Genomic DNA, 23,736 nt, shown 5'->3' on the forward strand with positions numbered 1-23,736 from the left:
TCGGTACGCGCCTCTCGAACACGCCTCTGTGGTTCTGTGTAGCGGCTAACACGCTGGCCGCGACAATGCTTCTGGTTCTGCCATGCATGGTGCCTGGCATTAGGATTGGGAACTTCACACTAATCTATCCACGTCGCTTGCTTGTGGGATGTTTGTGCAGCAGTTGCGATGCATTTGCTGAGGAGCGGCGACGCGGGACCTGGCAATATGCTGCAAGTGTTTGTTTTGAATTAAGAACTATCGACATGGTTTACCGTGTATAAAAAGTAGCTACACCGTTCCGTCCGCCATTTAACCCATCCCACCGCTAAACCTTCCCTTCACTTTACCTAAACCGCTTGAACTTTCAAAATCTATGTATTTTTAGGGTTTCTAGGTTCTCTCCCTAAGGTGAAACTGCAGGGATATGTCAGTGCACGTGATCAGATGTTATTCTGTGCGTTACCATTTCTATTGCGGGTTGCTTCTTCCGCCACAAAATGTCAAATAGAAGTCCACAGACAAGTTGGCACTCGATGTGTCGCCCACTCCTTAAATTCACTTTCCGAGATGCTTGACACCGTGTTGACATTTTGTATCTTGCCTTTGTTAACAATCTTCCAATATCTCGTCCGCTGGTCCCTTTTCGTGTACTTACCACATGTTTTTACAAATCACACACTTACGTAGAGATTTGTCAACACCTTTCGCGCAATCTTCAAATGTTGAAAAGCGTCATGTACCTTCAGATTATTTATTTTGCCGGAACTAATATAACTTTGTGCCTAAAAGTGCACCATTTACTTTATTCCACTGTTGTACACGTATTAGTAAAATCATCAGGCGCAAATATGACAATAAGATGCTCCCTGAGGTACTGGAGATGCACCTTGACAAATCGAAGGCCTGACCAATAACGGCAAAAAAACATTACCTCTGCCTGCATTGGTTTTGGCGCATAGAAGTAGTTGCTTGGACTGATGAGCATTGCTAAACTATTCTAAAATAAAATCTCCCTTCTTAAGCTTACTTTAGGTTTGGTGCGGAAGTATTTGAAACAAGCTTGTTTAGAAATATACACTGAACCACATTTTGCGCCAAAAGGCTGAAGTATTGTAGCTAAGATTCTCTGTTTTACTATTCTTAAGACCTCATTTAAACAGGATAGGCCAGCAGCTGATTGATCTGAAGTAAACTAAAAGCCGTCCGAACTCCTTGAACATCCCAATGAAATAGCTTGTCAGTAAGGTTTGTTTTACCACCCACACCCAGCAGTTTACTTGCCGTTAAATCAATCCTGACACCGAGTGCGCGTTCCTAATGATTTCCTCCCACTAGCTAGTCAGTGTTGTTACATGACATATCTGACAAGTAGTGGCTGCAATTCGGTCTCTATCTAATGGGTATATACGCACATATGTACGCACATATATACGCACATGCAGTTCGTTGTAAGGTTATAAAGGGGCCTAGGGGTGGTTATTGCTTTAACCACTTATAAATGTATCAAACAAATCTAACTTAGGATATCAGATGAAACACATGATATTAAAAAAGACAAATGTGAAAACTTCCACTTATCAATTGTTTCACACATAAATTTTTCTCCGTTTGGGGGAAATTACCGTCATGGCATCCTTTTCAAACAAATATCGAAACGAATAACGAGAAACTGAAGTAACGTAATCAACGTCAACCATATGTTTGAGATAAAGTATTGCCAGGTTTTGAATCCACACAAAGAGTTTATGCATTCACATGTGCTGCATTATTGATAAAAATACTAAAATAAAAAGAATCAGAGCCGAAAGACTACAAGATTTTCAATCTTAGTATCGCAAACTTTGCCGAAATTTTTGCTAAAAACACATGTTTTTTCTTGATACAATACGAAAACACCCAGAAAATGTCCTCTGATTCAGATTGGGGACATGATCTCTTCCCTATAGATATGTAATTTAACTACCTTCCCTTGTTAAAAACATGAGTTTCCTTTAAGCTTTTCATCTGCCACCTTTCCCGCATCCGTCACGTCCCGAATGGGCGCAAGCTACACCGATCTTTCGAATCAAAACAAAGCGTCTTGTTACATCACACACGCACACACAGGCACCAACAGAGCGAGGGGCATGTTGGCGGCTAGAAGTCGTCGCCATTCTGTTTATTTTGTTTCTGTCGCATCGAAAGCGCTTTGAAGTGTTGCGAATTTTGACGCAGGGAAGCCAAAGATTTAATATCGGCAAGTATGGACAAACACCGTGTTGCATGGTTGTCTACTGGCTGGGGTGTCTGCTTTAGTTAAGGCTGGACAACGTGAGCATCTTCTAAGGGTGATTCACACTTAATTAATTCCCGTAACGGAGACAATTCGACGCCAAAACTAATTTCAACTTTCGGTTCCTTGCTCACCTTGTTGTTCGGATCCAATTAAATTGAGACGACGTCGGTTTTCGGGGTTAATATTGCAAGCCGCTGAGTTGATTCTCATTTTTCATTGTTTTGTAAAACTCTCCAGTATAATTAAAACTATTTTTGAAAAGAATAATTTAAATAATTCACTGAAATAATTTTTAAGCAAAAATATAAGAGGCATTCCTCAACTACACCTTGACAACATTTTAATTTTTTTATCGGAACTAGCGTTGTTGAAAAATTTATTTCATCGTTTATAAATAGTTGATTTCTGTTTTTTCCACACATAAAGCTGGGGAGGTTAAAAGCTTATTACTCACAGTGGTTTAAATCGAAGCAACGTAAAGCGTTAAAAATGTATCATGGCTGAAAAATATTGAAAATGCTTTTCCTAATAACGAAGAAAAGTTTTACTCGGAATAAAATCGCGTCCAATCCAACCCACAAAGCTTGTAAAAGGAGCCGAGATGAAAATTGTTAATTGGGCAGAAAAAATACGCTCAAAAACATCACGCGGTAAATCGTTTAGAAACCCGCTTGAAACCGCGTTACACATAGCTGTCAGTTGAACTGAAGTGGTTATTGGTTCATCGGAGATGTGTTGCGCTTTTATGTCAGACAACAAACAAGCAACATAAATTGACTTTGGTCCCTGTCGTTATGTCAGTTATACACTGAGCAACATATTGGGAGCCACATCCATCTATACATATAACCCTACTTTATTCGGTCCCGACGTCCAGCACTTTGATGTTCGTTTAAAAGTTGTTACAAGCAATCGGCCGCTTATCGTGGCCCTTTGATACTTCTGTTCCGGAATGGTTTTCAGGCAATAAGTGTCGAGTCGAGAAAAGGCAAAGTCCCCATTGTTACGCGACGCGCTGCGCCCCTTTATATCGTCATACAGAAGCTAATCCGTCCCGATCTGGGAACGTCTCGCAGTTTACAAACATACCTTTGTCACCAGGCTCCAGTAAAAGCGCACACGTGACGTCATTGTGACTGGTGACGTCATGCCCAGATTGTGAATCACGGATAGTTGAAATAATTAAAAAGTTTGTCGTCATGAAAAACGAATACTTGAGGAAAATTTTATTGTGATTTTGGTTTAAGCTAAAATCAACTGATTGGCGGCACACACAAATTTGTGTATGTTTTTCTTCCAATTTTAAACGCCGACAAATATTGTCAATAGTCTTAACAACATGCATCGCCAGTTTCACAACTTCGCTCACAGAAAAAAAATATGAGACACCTTAAATTCCACATGGTTGAAGAAAACGACGCTTTATCGATAAAACCCACAAATGCTCTATTTTACTTGGATTACATAAGCAGTAAGGTTGAGCTGTCCGCATACTTAAAACCCGTCGCAGTCGCATAATTGAAGAAGCATCCGTCCTAATTAACCAGCAAATCAGCGTGCTCAAATGGCTGAAAGCTGGTAAAAAGATCAATTTGTGCTTGTTAATTGGCCACTTAATGGGATAGATGTTAAAGAATTCCGACCTGTTTGTAGTTTCAAGTGTTGGAGGGTCCACTTCTTGAAAATCCGCTCTCAAACCCAATTGACATCCAGCTGCCCTATTAACAGCTAATATTTGTGCTGAATTGACTGGGAATTGTGTCTATTTATGATTCAGACTCCAGAGGAAATCGTACGCAATATTTATTGTTGAAGAATAACCTCAGTTGTATTTATAAAATATAAGATTATCATTAAGTTGCTTTTATGTGCCAAGTTAAATACTTCACAGTTATTTGACTATGTTTAAACATGCCTTCATTTACTAAGCCATATCAAATTATCACATATTTCAGTTAATTTTTAAAGTTGGTTTAGGACCTTTGGTTCCAAAATGATGGACTGTAATTGAAATAAACAAAATTTAACCTGCTTCATTCAGTGTAGTGTTGGAATAGGGCTCATTAGCTCGAAACTCCGTAAAAATATAACGCAAGCCTGTTGACAAATTATTTGTGTTGAAGAATGTATCCGTTTAATTGCCGGTTCAAACTTCTCAGAGGAGCCAATAGTTAGTCAGTCAACTATCAGATATTCCGAGTCTCCAATTGTTGTGTTTCGAGTACCCACCCCATTCCGACCTGCTGAAAGACCCAATCCCTCTGCTAACTCAAGCACCTCTCAAGTGCGTCATCTACCGGTGCTCGAAATAATAAAGTTTATTGGATCAGCTTGCCGCCGACGACTCGAGGTGGTAATTGATGTTCTATGGCTCTTTGTTGCCCAGCACATTTGCCACTGGCCAGTGGCATCACACCCAATCGTTTGTACATGTCATCAAGCACATTTGTGACGTCAAACGACGACTTTTCTGTTTAACAAGAGCGATTGTGGTGAGAGGGGATTAGTCGTTGTTGATGATATTAGATCTTATGAAAATGTAATTAGCCGTATGTGAATAACCAATTAGGGATGTAATTAACCAAATATCAACCACTTGAATCGACACCATTTGTTGCAAATATTCCACTTCGTAGTAATATCGTTTCGTTGTGGTTGTATTGAATCTAGCCTGTAGCGGTGTATAGTGAACAAGTGCGGGCGGTTACTCCTGTATAGAAAATTGATTTCCAATTAACAACTGCGTAAGCATTGGAATTTTAAAGTGCAAATATCATTTCCTTTTTGTTGAAAGTTACCCTTTGCAAAAGTCAAGCCATGCAATTGAACGACCCTTTATAGTTATAATATATTGTAAGGAAACATTCCTGCCCCTGTCAACTTAGAACGGGTAAATGCGACTTTCTCGCAATGTCAGGTGAAGTTGTTCTAATTTTAGTTAAGGGACAAAAAGCACTGTTTACATACTTGGAATTAAATGCACACAAACGAAACAAATATACAAACGCTTTGATCAGAAGAAAGGCGATTGCATCAAAATGTAACTATACCAATGTTTTCATCAAATAAATCGAGTTTTCTGCATGAGGAAAAAAAAGCATCCGTGAAAATCTGTGTCAATTCAAGTTTCCGTAACCTGTTTGTTCATTTGTATGAGTATATTTCTAAAGTTGAGATTACGCGTTATAGGAACTTCACCAATAGACGTTGCGGTCAGGTAGTATGTGTGACACGAAGGAAAGACCAAGTTAATTGTGTTGGTGTCGGTTTTGTTTACACAGTGACGCAATCTTCAAAACCAGTCACGGCAGTTGCACTATAATAAATCCTTCGCCTTAAACGTGAGCAACGACGAGCACAGAATACACGCGGGTAATTTACGGAATTAGTTTGGCGCAAATTACAAGCCATCGATCAAATTAACAAGGCCCACTTTTTCGCCACCTCCAAACTTTCACTCTGGTTCCAGTTGCGCCCAGCGCCTGTCGGGTCAAGTTCACCAAGTTTGTCGAAGTATCAGAGAAAGGACTACTTGCTTTATTCGAGCGAAGGAATTAATTTGAAATTAGACGCAGTTCCAAAAGATGGAAAGCCGAAAATTGTATTTTAAAACAATTTGAATGTAATTTAATCATCTGTTCTTCTGGCACATATAAAAAACGTAACTTTATTCACCGACGTTTCGCCGGCTTCCTCAGGGTAATGTAGTTCAGTTTAAGAAAAAAACTATAAAAAAGTTATAATGTGTCGAAAAATATTTTCTAATACTATAATTTTTTTTTCAAATATTCCGTTTAGTTGAATCTTTTCGAAAGGCCTATTGAAAAAAAACAGATATTTAAATAAGTATCTGTGGCGCTTAACCCTATGAGATATAGACGAGTGAGTCAGGTCAGATTTAAAGACTTTTGTGGCGCTACCACTTTGTTTTCGCTTACCACAAAGCGCGATTAAATGGTACAAGTAATGAAATGTTTAAAAAATTGAATTTCGAGCCTTTGTGTTTTAAGTCTCATAAAAGAGCATCCATATTTGACTTGCTCCTGAATACAATGACGTAGGCAAATGATACCTAGACAAGCGTCAATCTTTAATCGTGTACTGCCTCACTTGATGTCGTCACAAACGGTGTAATTATGAGAGCATAATGGCCGGTACAACTCATCAGCTTGTCACCTGTTGTTAAATTCACTTCACGTAGCGTAAACAACCTATTAGCACTTGTCAATTTACGAAAAATTTCCTGGGCAATAGAATATGAGTTACCCTATTTATTTTGTGTACAAAAAACGTTTACAAAGGTGTATTTCAGACAGCGTGTCGTTTTTGTTCGCTCGATTTACTTTTCAAACTTTTAGAGACGCACACGTAGGTTTATTTATGCAATTGTATAAACATGAGACTGTACTCGAGGCGAACATTTTTTCTTCAAGTTTGTTTATTATGTTTTCTTTGTATTTGGAAAAGCACCGCCCAATCGTTCGCTGGTCCATTTTCGCCTCTCTTCGAAGTTAGAAGTAAGCTAGGCTACAATGTAACATTACAAGGAGTATACGAGACTTTCCTTTTTTGCTTTGTATTTAAATTTCTAACCATAATTTGTTCTCTTTTAATAATCAGAGGTGTTGTTACGAGCATAATATAAATAACTGAAATTAATCCCTCATTTCATAGGAACGTTTGGTCAAGGGGGTTTTGAAGGTGATGTAAAAGTCCCAGTTCGCGGAGGGACGAACGGAAATTGGAAGATGACCTTGACCTTTGACCGACCAGTAAAAGGTTTTCAGGTATTGTTATCCCGATAACGTGGTAGTGAGCCTCATACGTTTTTTCTAAATAAATCTGGGCCACATAAAGATAAAGGTTAAAAAACACTGTACTGGTTTGTTAGAGTCGGCGTATCGTTGCATTTTCATTCTTAAACCTGGATATATGTAGGTTTGGAAAGGCAGGGTTACTGACGTTGCGTCGGATTTCACCTATTACGTCATATCCAATCAACCGTGGAATGGATATTTACAAGCCGGAACGTTTGACTTCAACGTCTTGGGGTATTCACCGCATGGTTTGCCGTCGTTGAAGGTCACGTTTCAAGGTCAAGTTCACGGCCAAGCTTTTCCTCCAAAAAGTCCTGCTGCAAACGAAAAAGACGCTGGTGTGTATATTTTTGGGGCTAATAGTGTTTGCTTTCTAGAATTCTTGGCACGTTAAAATCAATTTTGTTTTGCAGACTTCACTGTGGACTACAGCAAAGTAATCGAGTATTCGCTGCTGTTTTTTGAAGCTCAAAGGTCAGGCAAAATGCCTGCAGACAACAGAATCAGTTGGAAACTAGATTCGGCTTTGTACGATGGCGGTGCAGAAGGTGTCGATTTGACTGGTGGTTACTACATAGGTACGTTTGAAAAAGAAAAAAAAGCGAGGCACCACTGGGATTCGAACCCAGGATCTCCTGTTTACTAGACAGGCGCTGTAACCGCTTAGCCATGGCGCCAGACGCCGACGTCATGAAAGTTTTGCATTCTTATAGGTGATAGCGTAATCTATATCATCTACAAACCAGTGGAGAGTGGACGTCACCTAGGCAAATACGTTACCGTTTGGTCCTGGGGTACCATTTAACTAACATGTAACGAGCTTCTATAGTTTTGCATATTGTAAAGTGTTTATCAAACACATAGCGTAGCCTACAGAGCATTCAGAAGTTGCCGCGGTTCCCTTAGCAACGCTCTATATAACTTTAGCGGTTGACAACCATTGCGTTGGAGTATTATATCCACATAAGATGTAAGTTTATTTCAACAGTCATGTTCATATGTAAGACTAATTCCCTTGTAAAACAATAAAAACCTAAATATGTGAACCTGTTTCTCAATAACGTGTATGTTTTTTGAATTATAACTTTTAATATATCGTACAGGTGGCGATTATATTAAGTTTGGATTTCCAATGGCGTTTGCTATTACCCAACTTGCGTGGGGAGCGTTGGAATTCGCTGGAGGTTACGCACATGCACAACAAACAGTCAATTTGTTCAAGGCGATCAAATGGGGAACGGATTATTTTATTAAAGCCCACCCACAGGATAATGTCCTGTATGGAATGGTAAGTGTCGAAAATCCCAATGCCGTCGTTAATGCGACAGCTTGCGATAGATTAAGCGTCATTCAACTCGTTACTTGGCTTACCGATATATCAAAAATTATTCTTGCAAAAGATGCCAGTCTTTATCACACTTTATCACAATACATTATCGCTTATATTAATATTTGCCTTTAAATTGCTTTGTGAATTGTACTGTAAATGTACATACCAACTGATCGGACACAAATGTCGCCAAGATAACAGTAAAGTCATTAGTCGTTACATAATCTGGTTAAAACTCTTTTTATATGTTGTATTTCTATCGTATTAAAAGGTTGGGGATCCCACTATTGACCACGGTCACTGGGTGAGCGGTAACAATATCAACTGGCGAAGGCCGGCGTTCAAATTGACCGAAAACGAACCCGGGTCCGATTTGGCAGCTGAAACTTCTGCTGCTTTGGCTGCTGCTGCCCTATTGTTTTCAACAGTCGGTAAGTTTGTCATAGTATTATTTTAACTGCACAGCACATTAAACACAAGATGTGGATTGTTGTAGTGGCAACCAAAACTCGGTTTGTCGAAAAAAATAGCCCGGACTGATTTCATTTAGCTCATAGTCGGACAGTTCGTCCGGTAAACCCGTTGTTTAACGATTATTCGACTGTGGTTAAATATTAAAAAATCGATAGATTCAACTCTAGTAAACCTTTCACCAACTATTACGTTTTGTTTATTCAATCATTTTTTAGTTTTGCCATGGAGACACATTTGGCTCAGTAATATTTTTGATTTAGCACCGGATTACTCGACCGAGCTTCTTCGCCACGCCGAACAATTGTATCTCTTTGCTGACACCCACCGGGCAAAATACGATGCGTTTTCAATCCCAGGAGCGAGCGGATTCTATCCGTAAGTATGATTTGTTGTAGTAGTTTAAACACTCTGCTCGGATGCTGTTTTTTTGAAATTGGCGCGAAATTTGTTGCAGTAGAAATTTGAAAAGTTGTGCCTTGTGTTGTGTGTAGTTTTTGTGTGGTGGAAATAAAGAATTTAACCCGTTTGCAAGACTAGTTTTGTAAGTTTAATTGATCGAACTGCATACGTGGTAATTATTTTCAAACGATGCGGCTAACCGTTTACACGTCACATATTTGAAGCATGGTAATAAGTTAAAAAACATGCTTGCGCCTTCTCAGATCAAGCGGTTATGGAGACGAATTGGTTTGGGCTGCAATATGGCTTCATAAAGCATCTTACAAACAATCCTATTTGGATGATGCTGTTGCAAAATACAGTGAATTTGGTTTGGGTAAACTAGATACAGAGAAGGGTTTCACGTACGACAACAAGATTCTAGCCATTCAGGTACTTGGATTGGATATAATAATGATGTACACTTATGTTTTAATTAAAAAAGATCATCTTAGTTCTGGTGTAAAAATTTTTATAACAATAATTGTGTATAATTTTAAAGCTTATATTGTCGGAGCTTACTGGTGACCATGACACCTACATTGCACCAGTGTTCAACTTCTGTGATACATGGAGCTCTCCAGATGCACCAAAAACCCCTGATGGACTTCTGTCAATGCCAAAAATTAAGAGCAAAATTTTGTTTGTGGGTAAGACAAACAGTTGAAATAGTTACCTGCAGATTGTTGGCAATGAATTTTATACATTTTACTGCAAATTTATCCTATATTAGCCTGGTGCTATTAATTTGTGTTTATTGTTTTTATAATGTTTATTGAAATAATATGTTAAACTCTCTTCAGCAAACACTGCCTTCTTGTGCACTCTGGCTGCTGAAGAAACATTAAATCCAGATCAAGCAAGTCAATATCAAGCTATGGCAAGAATGCAGATAGCTGAAGTTTTGGGAAAAGATAGTGGAATCAGTTATATGGTGGGATATGGAAAGGATTACCCCAAGAAATTACATGACAGAGACAGGTATCATGTAACCAACATTTTTGTACTATTCATTTTTTTAAAATCTTTTAATCGCTATACAAAGTATTTTTTAAACAAATTTCATTGGATTTAGTTTGTGTTAGATTGATAAGAGATAAATTTGTCAACATCAGTAAATTAAACATACATCGATTTATGCCACACTATAACAGCTGGGTCCCATTTTATGGCGATTGCTTCCTCCATTGGTAGATACACAATTGAGGGCAGGTTTTATGAAATTATGAATTTAATTTCTGTTTTCTTGCAGTTCTTGTCCCACACCACCTCAGGAATGTGGGTGGGGATTCTTTGGTTCTCCTAGCAACAATGCACATGAGTTAACAGGAGCAGTTGTTGGAGGACCTGATGCAAGTGGGCATCTTGTTGATACAAGGTTTATCATATTTTCATTTTTTGTATTGCTCAGCCATCTTTTTCTTCTGTTTTTTTTTTGGGTGATATCGCAAACACCAATATTTCTAGTTGTTATTTGTAACTCTTTGAATGAGTGGTTGACCATGAACTTGTAGGCATCTATTATTGCATAAAAACCTATTAATAAATGAATTTTACATGGTTAAGTTTATTCTCCTTAACTGAAAATGGCAACTTGAAAATTGTCTTTTAAAGTAACAGTTCTGGTCTATTTTCTTCAGGAAGAATTTTGTGGGCAACCAACCACACCTTCTCCACAATTCTGCATTTCAATCAGTCACTGCTGGAATTCTTTACATAGAAAGCATTAATTCTGGACAACCTCTCCTAGCCATGGATCCACAAGAAATTTCAAGAGAAGTCTTTGCTATTGACACAACATCTCAACTTGATGGTGAGTTGCATGCAAATTATCGCAATCTTAACTAAATGAAATCACTGCCAATTAAAATATATTTTCTCTGGAACACAGTGTATCTTCAAAGACATTTTTTCTAAAAAAATTGCCAAATATTGCTGTGCAGTAAAACAAGAATAAATATGATAAAGGAGTTTTAAACTACGTTCCATAATGACTATGCTCATGCTAAATTGCAATTACATATTTAGCCTTTTCATATTGTATATGCTGGTGGAAAATAATTTAAAAATTTTTTTGGTATAGCTTGCTCATCATCACCCTGTGAAAACAATGGGCAATGCACAAGTGTCGAAGGTTTCAATTATCTTTGCACTTGTCCAGAAAACGTATTTGGAATCAACTGTGAACACCGTAAGTCCTGACAAATATCAATTGGATTTAAAACTTTAAAATGGTTCTCATATCCTAAAATCATTATTTATTTGTCACACTATGTTAGGATATGTAAGGGTAAATATGAAACAAATTTGTTTTGACAGGTTAGGTTTATTCTAATGGTACTGTTATGTTTGTTAAACTATCTTTTTAAAACTTTACGATTTATGTTTTAAGGTATGACGCCAATTCTTAAATTTGTAAACACTTGGAGCAATGGAGCAGAAATCAAACTTGAACTTCCAAACTTGCAACCAACTGGTGCCTGGCAGCTCAAAATGGGATTTCCCCATGATTGCCCCCTTACCGAACTTGATGTGAGAGTTTATTATTAAACTGAAATGTATGAAATCTAATGGAATATATATTTTAAAATAAATCAAAACAATAAAGCCTAAAAAGTAGTGATTATTTAGCATACAAAATGGACATTTTTTTGAAAAGCTGTGTCTTTACATAAGAATGAGAAACCACTTTTAGTTTCAGAAATTTTTTTTGATTGAGTCTTAATTTACCAAGCTTGTAATCTATGTTCAGCCACAATGCTAGCTACAAACTAAATAAATTGTAGCTTGTAACGATTTTATGTGCAGGTGTGGAATGCTTGTTTAAATGTTGCTGACTCAAGTTTGTCATCTCGAGTTGTTTTCTTTCAACAAATTGGATGGCAGGAGAAGATGCAAACCATAGGGGTTCGTTTCCAATTTAGCGAAGCAAGATTTTTACGAAACTGTTTCAGAGAAGCTGCCTACAGCTTTGTAGTAATAGATAAAGGTTAGTCAATTTTAACTAATCAAATACTGTATATACTAAACATTTTATATATGCATTGTTTGCCACTGAAAGTCAATGTTAATCACTCACCACATCAATCAAAAACACACTCAATTAAATTTACTACATTTTGCTTTTTATTGTTGATTGTAACTTTAGTTTTTGGGGCAGAATACCAGATAATATTTAGGTCAATGTGGAATTAGATTTCTGAAAATAAAGTTTTTTTGCTACAGAGCTTGATTCAAAAATCTAGTACTTTATTTTAGAGACAGTTCTATTCTTACCATGCTACATCGTGGTTAATAATTGAAATTTTTAGCTGCTCCATCACTTCAATGGCGATTTCCGGAGGATTGTCCGAAGCAGTTGCCCCACCCACTTGAAGGGTCTGGAAGTGGTTACATGGAACCAATAGAACCATTTGCCAGTCGAGACCCTATTGCAACACCAGACCCTATACCATTCACCACAAGTATAATTATCGATGATGAATTTGAAGGTTAGGATTTAAAGATATTTCTGGTTTTCTAACGGCAACAAAAATAAATCAAGTAAGTAGTGTAACAAAAAGTATTCACAGAATTATGTTATTCTAGTTGTGGACCCAGTCATCAACGCAATTACTCTACCCCCAATAACACAACCACCAAGCACTTTGGCACCTCGAAACATTATAATTCCTCTGGAAACTCATATAACTCCACCCGATGGACAAAATCAACTCCCAGTCACCAATGCGCCACCAAGTGGAATCCAACGTAAGATTTTTTAATCTAAAACTTGGGATACCGATGGACGTTTGACAATAATTATACTATGCAATCCCATATATATTTAGGTTTAGCTTGTTAAAGTCCTCAAATAAATTTATCAATGAAGTTGTTACATGCAAGAATACCAAAAAACATACGAAACTTCTTTTATTCGGGGGCATGGGCGAGGATCAGGTTTTTTACTTAAAGAATGGATCGAACACCTTGACTGATATTGCCAATATATTTTTTAACTGTCATTCCAACATTGTAGAGCCTGCCCTTCGGTGGATGTCGGAGTGGGGGTCAGGAGGTCAAGGTCAAATCACTTTAGAGGGAACAAAACCAAACAATGCTGGCGAGTGGTTACTTGTAATGAGACTTCCACAATCCTGTTTGCTTGATTCCATCCAGTTTTGGGAAGCTTGCACTGTTGAAAGTCTATCAGATCCTTATAATGGTGTGATTGCCTTGGAACAGGTATGTGTTGCACAAACTATAGGCTTAATTTTAAAGGTTTGCGAGCATAATTTTCTGCAAAATGCGTGGGTTGAATAAAACTTGACGGTTTACAATCAAAGTGAAAACGGTTATGACGTATAAAATGTAAAATTTGTGGATCTTTTTTTTCAACATTTTAAATAGTATTTGCTGAGTTGTAATACATTTTGCGTATGTACTTGTTTTTGGTAATGAGCACAAGACCGTGTTTGCAACATTACTTCAGGCTGAATATATTACACAAAAGGCATTAAAAATAATGTTTTATTTACAGATAAGTTGGCAAATTCACAAAAGTTTTATCGGTTTTACGGCTCACTTCCACGTACAAAACGCTCAAGCGTCAAGCACTTGCTTACAGAGCGAACTTTTCTCTATCACATATCGGGGTAAGTGTACTATTTCTTTATTTTCCACTGCTTGTTTTCAACTATGGTTCACTTGATAACTTGTTTTTAGTTTATACATTTTCACCATGACATTAAAGCTATATTTTCAGCTACAGACACCGAATATTTTGTTTTTGTTCCATACAGTTTTGACTAGACTATATACCTATGTTGTTCTGTTCTTTTGATTGGAGCAAGTCTCTCTATTTAAGCATAAGCAATACAAGTAGGTTAATTCCCGAGGTTTTTAAGTGTTATAAAACTATGTACGGTGGTGTTCCGATGTATGGAATTCTGTGATTTTATTTTTGATTTTAAATGCTCGTTTCCGTTTGTATTTCAGCCACCAGCCAAGCGTACAACCGAAACCCCGATACATGCAGGAAAGAATACAAAGATATTCGCAACCCTTCGTTGCCTACTGGGAAAAAACCTGATGACAATATTATTTTTGGTGAAACAGGGCTTGCTCCGATTCCAACGCCTTATATTGTAAGTTACTAAGTCATATGTGAACGGTGAAAGTCTTAAGGTTGATTGTAATTGTTTGTTTATTTAGGATCCAGATAAAGTATGGATTCCCCAGAACACAGCTCTGCCTGTACCTCCAAGTAAGTTTGTCATTTCCCGATTTTGCATGCTGTTAAAGTCGTTGCCTACTGCCACTATGGAATGCAACACACATACCTATGTATTCTTATGTTTTCTCTAATATATTAAATATAAGCGTTACTGATTATATGACACAACAATGCTGAAATTTTGGACATCGTAAAACTAAAAAACTTAAAATCCTTCCCCTTTTTTTAGTTTCTCGATTTCGTTCAGTCTCTTCCACAAACTCAAGTGTTAAACTGGCATGGAGGAAAATTCCATTGTTCGTCGATTTCGTCGAGGTAGGTTTGACTTCAAATAATAATATTAATGTTTAATGCAACACTTATCACAATATTAAAAAAGGCATTTTTTGTCCCTGTTAAGCTGGCCGGCACGGTGGAGAAATTGGATACGATTGTCAGGGTATCCTGAAAAAATCAAAAAACACTCAAAATGTAACTTTTTTATTTGTAACTTGCAGCCAAAACACAGAGACGTCATATACGTAAAAATCAAACATATTCCCGACTATTTTTGTTTACAATATATCTTTTGTTTTGTTTCGAAGCCATTTTTTGCTTTACTTTTTTGACGTCATGGTGGACTGAAATTGTGAACTTCGTGCAGATAACCTACCACCCCGCACCCATCGACGAGACGAGCTTTCAAGCAACTTTAACGGAAAATTCCGTAAGAAAATCAAGTGAATCGGCGCCTACAGCTGACATAGAGGAACGTGTTGAGGTTGTGAGATCCCTGACATCTGTGCAACTTACCGCTCTCCTGCCTGGAATGAGATACCAATTTTCGGCGAGGTTACATGCTGGAAAACTCTCCGGGCCAATGAGCAGCGTCTTCGTCACCACTGGTACAAAAGCAATTTGTGACATCACATTTTACGTTTTGATTTAAACAACATAAACCCAGATGATGTTGAAGTTTCGTTGCATTATTAGTTTTGTAATATCATCAGTCACATAAATATTATCGTTCGTGTTAACAGTGATGGCAAACCAATATTTTTCATTTCTAATCTCTTTGGAATAGTGACCAACTAGGTTACATTTAATATAGACACAATACATAAGTTTTATTGTCATGATAAAATGTAAATTTATGACGTTATGTTAGGTCCCCTTGATGTGGAAAATATCAAATCCGCGTCTGTCGACGGAATTTCTTTGCGAATTTCGTGGAATCAGCCGAAGGGGATTCACCAAAAATACAGAATCTCATATTTTCCTGAGGTAAATAGTTTTGTTGCTGATGCTGTTGCTTTTAATTCGCATTATAAAACCCGAACGAGTGAAGAGTTACGAATTATTCGATAAAACTTTTTTTGTCGGGTGTTGTCGTGAAACCACGTGTGTTTGCGGAAATAGGTACCATTTTTTGAGTTCGATTGCCATGGTGGTTGAAAACTTTCTAACTGACTTTCCGTGTCTGTATCAAAATGTCTGTTCCATTTCTTAAGGGAAGAACAGGCAACCCATCATCCCCTTTCTACGTCATGGGAAATCAGACGAGTGCTCTTATCACCGGTTTATCCACAAACACCGACTTCATAGTTACCATGGTAACGAGAGCCGACGGCATTATGAGTGACGGGGTTTACACCTTCGCAAGAACCGGTAAGTTGTTGTTGGGTCTTTTTAAACAGATTTGTGAGACCAACGTTTGTGATCCTATATTGCTCAAACTTTCCTTTGCTTCAATTCAAAGAAACTCAATACTAAAGCCGCGTCTTGTGGTAAACGGGTGGGATATTATCATAATGCACAATATGCTTCGACTGATTGTTATTGTTTATCAGAGAGGTAAATACCATGTTAATTTTTTTTAAATGTATGAACTGCTCCTGAATAGTGGTAATATTAAAGCATAGTAGTCTTATGATTTTTCATTTTTTTTAATAAAGCAAGGCCTTGAAAAAAGCTTCCAGCATTAAAAAGGCATAGTTATGCATTTGAATACGTAACTTTATTGGAAAACTTTTACAGTTCCTGATCAATGTTCAGCCATCTTGTGTCAAGTCAACGAGGTTTGTTTGAATCAAAGAAACGGTTCCAATTGTGTTTGCCGACGAGGTTTCACTGGGCTGCCTTGTTCAGGTATTAATATACTAGAAAAATGAAATACTAGGACGAGATTTATACTAGAAAACTCGATGTCACCTACATAACATTTAGTCCTAAGCATTCTGTTGCACGCAATTAAAATTTATTTTGATTGCAACATAGATATCGATGAATGTGCATCTGGTATGCACGTTTGCCACGAAGATGCAACTTGTCAAAACACCATCGGGTCTTTCACTTGTACGTGTAGAGAAGGATTTGTTGGTGACGGGATTGCTTGTTATGGTGAGTTTGATTGTTAACATACAATTGTTGCACAGTTTTAAGAAGGTGTTGTTATTGTGTTAGATGTTGACGAGTGTGCGAGTGTCCCCAATCCTTGCAATGGACCATGTTTGAACATAAAGGGATCTTACAGATGTTCGTGTGAGCCAGGATACACTGGGAATGTCGGTGAATGTACAGGTAATGACAAATGTTACAATTTCTATCAGCTTAAATTGCGTAAGTACAAAAATAACGCAACACAACCTCGAAGTACGTTTCAGATAATGGTTTCCAATCCCACGTTGATAATGGTGATAAACCTATTCGAAACGTGAAATTGTTTCCAGCTTATTTGGCTTTGGTTTTTACCGCTAACTTAGTTGAGTTAAATCAAGCACAATTTTGTGTATTTTCTATTTTTTAAGTGGTTTTCCCTCAATTTGTTGTCACAAACTTGTAATTATTTCTATTCCCCCTGATATTGACATCATAACTTTTTCTAACGCACGATATTTCACCACCTAAGAACTCAGAGCTTCTATTGGTTGTTGGAAATATTCAACCACGTCCCTAGGTTGCAACACAAAAAAGTAAAAACCTTTCATAGAAGTTTATTTTACGCAGATATCGACGAGTGCGCAACCGGGACCTCGTCGTGTCCTCTTGGAACAACTTGTACGAATAATCCTGGTTCGTTCGAATGTTCGTGTGGGTTCGGTATGGAACTGGTAGGGGGAGAATGTATTGGTAAGACCATTTTTGCATCAAACTATAAGTTTCTTGTGTAAATAACGCCAAGCTGCCGTGGTTGAAACGAGTTAGTCACGTAATGTAGTTTATGTGACTGTATCGAAAGTATCGATATGTGTTGTACATTCTAACAGAATTATCAAGACGCATTTCAACACAGCCGTCATCGAAAATTAAATGTATTATTCAAAGCCTAGAAATGTCATTATTGCGCCAAAATCTTTAAAATTCTTTTTAAGTTTGTAATGTTTCTTTTAATGCGCAGCTCCTTCTGTTTTGGGCAATTTTTACAAAATCTTACAGTATAATATATCTTTATACATGGATGAAAGTTATTTAAACATAACGACTGTATGGCGTCATTTTGGTGTGGTTTGTCGGAAACGAAATTTGCACTTATAGTTTCTTAAACACATATTTATACGATGTAGATATCGATGAATGCACGGGTGGAACTCACAACTGTTCAATATCATCAGTATGTGTTGATATCGTCGGCGGTTTTGTTTGTGTTTGTGGGAAAGGATTCACTCTTGTGGATGGCCACTGTCAAGGTACAGGCTGTTTTGTCATGTTACATATGTATATATGTGGAAATAGTTCCCATACAAAGTTAATGTGGACATACTCTTGACTTTCAATGGTAATTGGGAAATTTTAAGATAACTGCACTTTTTGTGCCCACAAACAGGCACACGGCTGCAACTTCGCCATTTTATAGTAGCACTGATGATGAACACAGTGTTTGAAACGTCTGTTTAATATGTCCAGTATCTTAGCTTTGGATTTTTTATTCAAAGTAGTACCGTCCAAGTATTTTACAATCTGGATAAACTTTGTGTATTTTAGATATGGATGAGTGTGTTTCTGGCTCACACTTGTGTGATGTACAAGCTACTTGCACTAATGTGGACGGTGGATATCAGTGTGCGTGCAAAGATGGATTTATTGGCGATGGAAGGTTTTGTGCCGGTAAGCAACCTATATCACTTTCTTTTCAAAGACCATAACTGTGTATACGTCTCGTTTAAATTAACCTTGAAGGTTACTGTAGAGAAATACATGTTTTAAAACTGGAAATGACTCTTGTTATTTCTCTGTGTCCGGTAAGCAGAACTTAAATTTCATGCCCAGATATTGATTTAATTTAATTTGCATATCTATACCACGAAATAACAATATGTTGCGTTTGAATACACTTCAAATTACAACATTTCACATTCATTTCCACAGCTTTAAGTACGACTGTCGATCCTTTATCGAGTAACGAATGTTTGCTTGGATCACACAATTGTCATGTTGATGCAACGTGTGTAGACACGACTGATTCTTTTACGTGTACCTGTAATTTTGGCTACACCGGAGATGGGATTTCCTGTGTTGGTACGTCAATATCCTTGTAAATTTTTGTGGATTACTTGTTTGAATTAACGTGATAATGAGGCTTAACACGAACCATAATGATTTGCAAAGGTTCCCTAAGGTTTAAGTTCGTGATCGAAATATTAATGAAACGACTTGTGCTTAAAAAAAATACGAGTATCTATTCAAATAGCTAAGAGACCCAACCAAAATCTTCTCATCATCCTCTACTGGACCATGGCCCATAGTTTGGAAACAATGTATACACGAACCGTAATAATTTAAAATCACATTTTCGGTTAGGTTTGAACTAACAGGGTCATGAAGATTTTTAAAATTCTAAAAGCTCGCTGGTGTCTCGCTATATTTACAACATATGTATTTGGGTTATGAGTGAATATATGTCGGGAGGAGCCCCAAACCTGGCGAACTAAAGGTCGTTGTTGAATGTCACGTGCAATGTGTAGAGTTTACACCGGTTACGAAAGCAAATAAATTCAATATTTTTGTGTGCAGATGTGGACGAATGTGCGACGTCTACCCACACTTGTCACGCCCAATCAACTTGCAACAACTTGCCCGGCGGTTTTAACTGTGCCTGCAATCCTGGTTACCAAGGAAACGGATGGACGTGTACCGGTGAGGACCATTGTGACGTCAGAAAACTTTCTAAAAACAAAAATAATACAACCGAACTTTTAGCTGTTTCGTCAACAACTCCCAATCCGTTGAATGTGAACGAATGTCTGCTTGGAACTGACGATTGTTCGGATCTAGCAACATGTGTAGATACGTCACAATCGTTTGATTGTATTTGCAACAATGGATATTTCGGAAATGGCAAGATTTGCGTTGGTAAGTTCGTATCCATGTACAGGCAATTTTTTTATTTCAAAACAGAATTTAAAAACTTACATATATCTATATGTTTTCTATTTACTCAAAGTACTTGTATTTTATGTAAAAAATTAATGGTTTAGGTTTTTTAGGGCGTTTTGGTTTGTTTAAGGTCGCATCGAAATGATTTAGTGGTTACACAAATTAATTTGTCGCACACAATACTTTTAACGTTTTGGTAACTTTGCTGAAGTATTTATCAAAAGCCTAAATAAAAATCTTTCAGACGTCGACGAATGTTTGTCGAAAACAGCGAGTTGTGACGTCAACGCTTTTTGCACCAACACAGTGGGAAGTTACATATGCACGTGTAACAATGGTTACCAAGGCGACGGACAAACCTGTACAGGTACGTGGTTATAAAGCAGTGGTTTTCAATTTCTGGGCCGCTAACCTTTCATTTTTGTTTCGGAATTCGGTTTTGATTCTTGTCAGTAAATAAACGCACAGAGGTTTGAGGTCCTCCGTGTATTCGTAGCCCAGCAATCTAATTGATTTCGTAACTTAACTTGAGGTGTAATTTTGGAAAAGAGTTGCTTAATATATTTAATTTACTTTATGGGTCGCGGAACGGGAATTGTTATAAACCACTGTTACATTCAAAATAGTTTTATTTCTTGCCAAAAGTTAAAAAATAGTGTTTTAATGTGCATTTTTATTGTATATGTTTTAATGAATAGTGTTATAACCTCTTCACAAAACAAAGAATTCCTTCTGTACGTTTTAATTGTGTTTTTTTTTCTTTCGATTTGTACATTCTTGTTACATATTTCAGTTGTGTCAGCCACTACTTCTAATCCATTGAATGTGAATGAATGTCTGCTTGGAACTGACGATTGTTCGGATCTAGCAACGTGTGTAGATACGTCACAATCGTTTGATTGTATTTGTAACAATGGATACTTCGGAAATGGAAAGGTTTGCGTCGGTAAGTTCATATCCATGTACAGGCAATAAAAATTTCATGTTTCAGGTTTTTCTGGGCGTTTTGGTTTGTTTAAGGTCGCAATGAAATGATTTAGTGTTTACACAATTTAATTTGTCACGAACAATATTTTTAACGTTTTTGTAACATTGCTGAGATATTTGTCAAAAACTTACATCGAAATCTTTCAGACGTCGACGAATGTTTGGCAAAAACAGCGAGTTGTGACGTCAACGCTTTTTGCACCAACACGGTGGGAAGTTACGCATGCACGTGTAACAATGGTTTCCAAGGCGACGGACAAATCTGCACAGGTACGTGGGTACAAAGCAGTGGTTTCAAATTGTAGGTTTCTGGCCTTTTTTCAGTCACATAATTTCCGTGTCGGTTTTTGCTACTTTATTTCGCAACTTGCATTGAGAAGTACTTTTGAAAACAGTTGCTGGTTGTTGTTTTTATTGGACTTAATGGGCCACGGTTTGATAAAAGTTGTAAACCACCGCTATAAACCTTCAGAATATGTTCATTCCTTAACAATGGTAAACAAATCAGTATTAAATATGCATTTTTGTTGAATATATTTTTGTTGATAATTAAATTTTCCCGTCAAAAAACTATTTCTTCTGTATGTTTTAATTGTGTTTGTGTCCTTTCTGTTTGTACATTATTGTTGCCTATTTCAGTTGTGTCAGCCACTACAGCCGTTCCTTTGAATGTGAATGAATGTCTACTCGGAACCGACGATTGTTCTGATCTAGCAACGTGTGTAGATACGTCACAATCGTTTGATTGTATTTGTAACAATGGTTACTTCGGAAATGGAAAGATTTGCGTTGGTAAGTTTAAAATAGCTTTGTGTGACAACCAACTTTATCGATTATTGCTTATCATCATAAAAATACTTAATAATTTCCTGTCGTGTTAAAGTAACGTCTGTAACAACAACAAAGTACAAAACCCTTATATTTAGACGTGGACGAATGTTTGGCGAAAACATCAAGTTGTGACGTCAACGCTTTTTGCACCAACACGGTGGGAAGTTACGCATGCACATGTAACAATGGTTACCAAGGCGACGGGCAAACCTGCACAGGTATCAAATATTTGAAGCCCGAATACCGATTTTTGTCTAAAACCGTTCCTCTTCTGATTTAATAGTTTTCTATGTGTTTGGTGGGTTGGTTCTAAAATATCTTGCATATTTCAGCTGATTCGCCAACAACTCCTAATCCATCGAATGTGAATGAATGTCTGCTTGGAACTGACGATTGTTCGGATCTAGCAACATGTGTAGATACGTCACAATCGTTTGATTGTATTTGTAACAATGGTTACTTCGGAAATGGAAAGATTTGCGTCGGTAAGTACAGGAAATAATAGATTACATTCGCCACTCAAGTTTTCGAGTTCTTGCCTAAATTTTTGAATTATTTTTCAGATATTGACGAATGTTTGGCCAAAACAGCAAGTTGCAACGTCGACGCTTTTTGCACCAACATAGTCGGCAGCTACACGTGTACTTGTAACAATGGTTACCAAGGGGACGGACAGCTACTCTGTGACGACATAGATGAGTGTGTCGCGAGCAATGATTGTCATTCAAACGCGACATGCGTTAATTCGGAAGGTTAGTTTTAAGTTAACGAAGTAGAAAAAGGTGTAAGTAACTCATATTTGGGCATAAGGCATAAATTTTGTTCCCAGATGGACAGTGTTTTGTTTGCAGTAAAAGTATGGTCAATAAAAAAATTATTTTCTGGTAAAGGTCGTTCAAATGACATCAGCAAAAACGTTTGTTAAATATCGAGGGCAATCGCCACCCGCCCTCAATAGATTGATTATAACCAGGACTGGTCTTTGGCAAATGTGACTGATTTGACCCAAATCAGATCCCGCACTTACACAAGGGATCCCAGCAGTTTACAGGGAAAACAAAATACATTAAATCTCTTAATTTTCATGGAATAGAAAACCCAAAGCTAACATGCTGTTCATCATAAAGCAAACGTTTCGAACACCACTGTGTTCATCATCAGTGCCTTGAACTAACTAACTTGAGTTAAGTGAAATACAGGCCCCGCATATTTTTATAAAGTCGGGCACCGCGTTTCCCATGATCGGCCCGAACCTCAATAAAGTGGTTCCAGACAAACCCATGCCATAAACAAAGCCACTATTAATAATAACGTCCAATTGCGAAGGTTCCTACTCTTGCCAATGTCCAACGGGTTACCATGGCGACGGCAAAGCATGTGACGACATCGACGAGTGTGCTGGCAACTTACTGTGTCACCCCGACGCCGTCTGCACCAACAGTCCTGGCTCTTTTATGTGCTTTTGTCCACCCGGCTTCACGGGCGATGGTTTTCTCAATTGTGATGACGTCAACGAATGTCTGGATCCGGTGGCAAGCGGTTGCGATGCCAACGCCACGTGTCAAAATTCGATTGGTTCATATTCCTGTTTGTGCGCTCCCGGATTCACGGGTGACGGTAAAGCGTGCGTGTCTATTGTTTAACTTTTTATTATTTCTTTGCAATTCATTAGCTTTTCCTGTGTTGCATTTTAAATTATTATTCCCGCTTGCGTTTGCCACAGAGTAAAATCACATCTCTGCACGTTTGCTTTCGAATTGCACAACTTTGTTTTTTTTTTCATTTTACAGCTTTGTATTGGCTACAAAAGGATGCGAAAGCGTCACTAAAAAGTGCAGGTGCCAACTTATCAAAAAATAGAGTTTATGGAATCAGTTGCCCCATGTTTAAGCTTACATATAAAGCCACGTGAGTCGCACCAAGCGAAATTACGTATGTGTCGTTTGCATTTGACCTAAAAACTTAAGCAATAATCCACCAAATGTTTGAAACACATTTTAGTATCTTCGAAGCTAAACTCTCGAGAACGGAAAAG

The 23,736-nt window shown here is 37.6% G+C and overlaps 1 protein-coding gene and 1 non-coding gene across 2 annotated transcripts; one reads left to right on the top strand and one right to left on the bottom strand.

Moving 5' to 3' along the window:
- The first annotated feature begins 6,653 nt into the window (after nt 1–6,653).
- LOC145903052 (uncharacterized) lies at nt 6,654–23,344 on the top strand. The gene is given in 41 exon segments (XM_082991140.1): nt 6,654–6,774; nt 6,932–7,044; nt 7,196–7,412; nt 7,488–7,652; nt 8,178–8,362; nt 8,676–8,835; nt 9,139–9,253; nt 9,541–9,709; nt 9,819–9,966; nt 10,120–10,297; nt 10,569–10,694; nt 10,957–11,129; nt 11,400–11,507; nt 11,709–11,848; nt 12,125–12,305; nt 12,628–12,807; nt 12,905–13,066; nt 13,335–13,540; nt 13,836–13,950; nt 14,294–14,442; nt 14,510–14,561; nt 14,761–14,846; nt 15,175–15,415; nt 15,679–15,794; nt 16,022–16,178; nt 16,548–16,658; nt 16,788–16,910; nt 16,974–17,090; nt 17,517–17,639; nt 18,074–18,196; nt 18,492–18,686; nt 18,876–19,025; nt 19,707–19,859; nt 20,128–20,250; nt 20,686–20,829; nt 21,018–21,140; nt 21,519–21,662; nt 21,797–21,919; nt 22,034–22,186; nt 22,265–22,457; nt 23,143–23,344. Coding segments are annotated over 41 exon segments (6,063 nt in total).
- Trnat-agu (transfer RNA threonine (anticodon AGU)) lies at nt 7,679–7,751 on the bottom strand. The gene has a single exon. It is a non-coding gene; the product is annotated as a tRNA-Thr (tRNA).
- Nucleotides 23,345–23,736: the final 392 nt, after the last annotated feature.

The sequence above is a fragment of the Ascidia mentula genome, chromosome 5 (assembly GCF_947561715.1).
Source record: "Ascidia mentula chromosome 5, kaAscMent1.1, whole genome shotgun sequence".
NCBI lineage: Eukaryota > Metazoa > Chordata > Ascidiacea > Phlebobranchia > Ascidiidae > Ascidia > Ascidia mentula.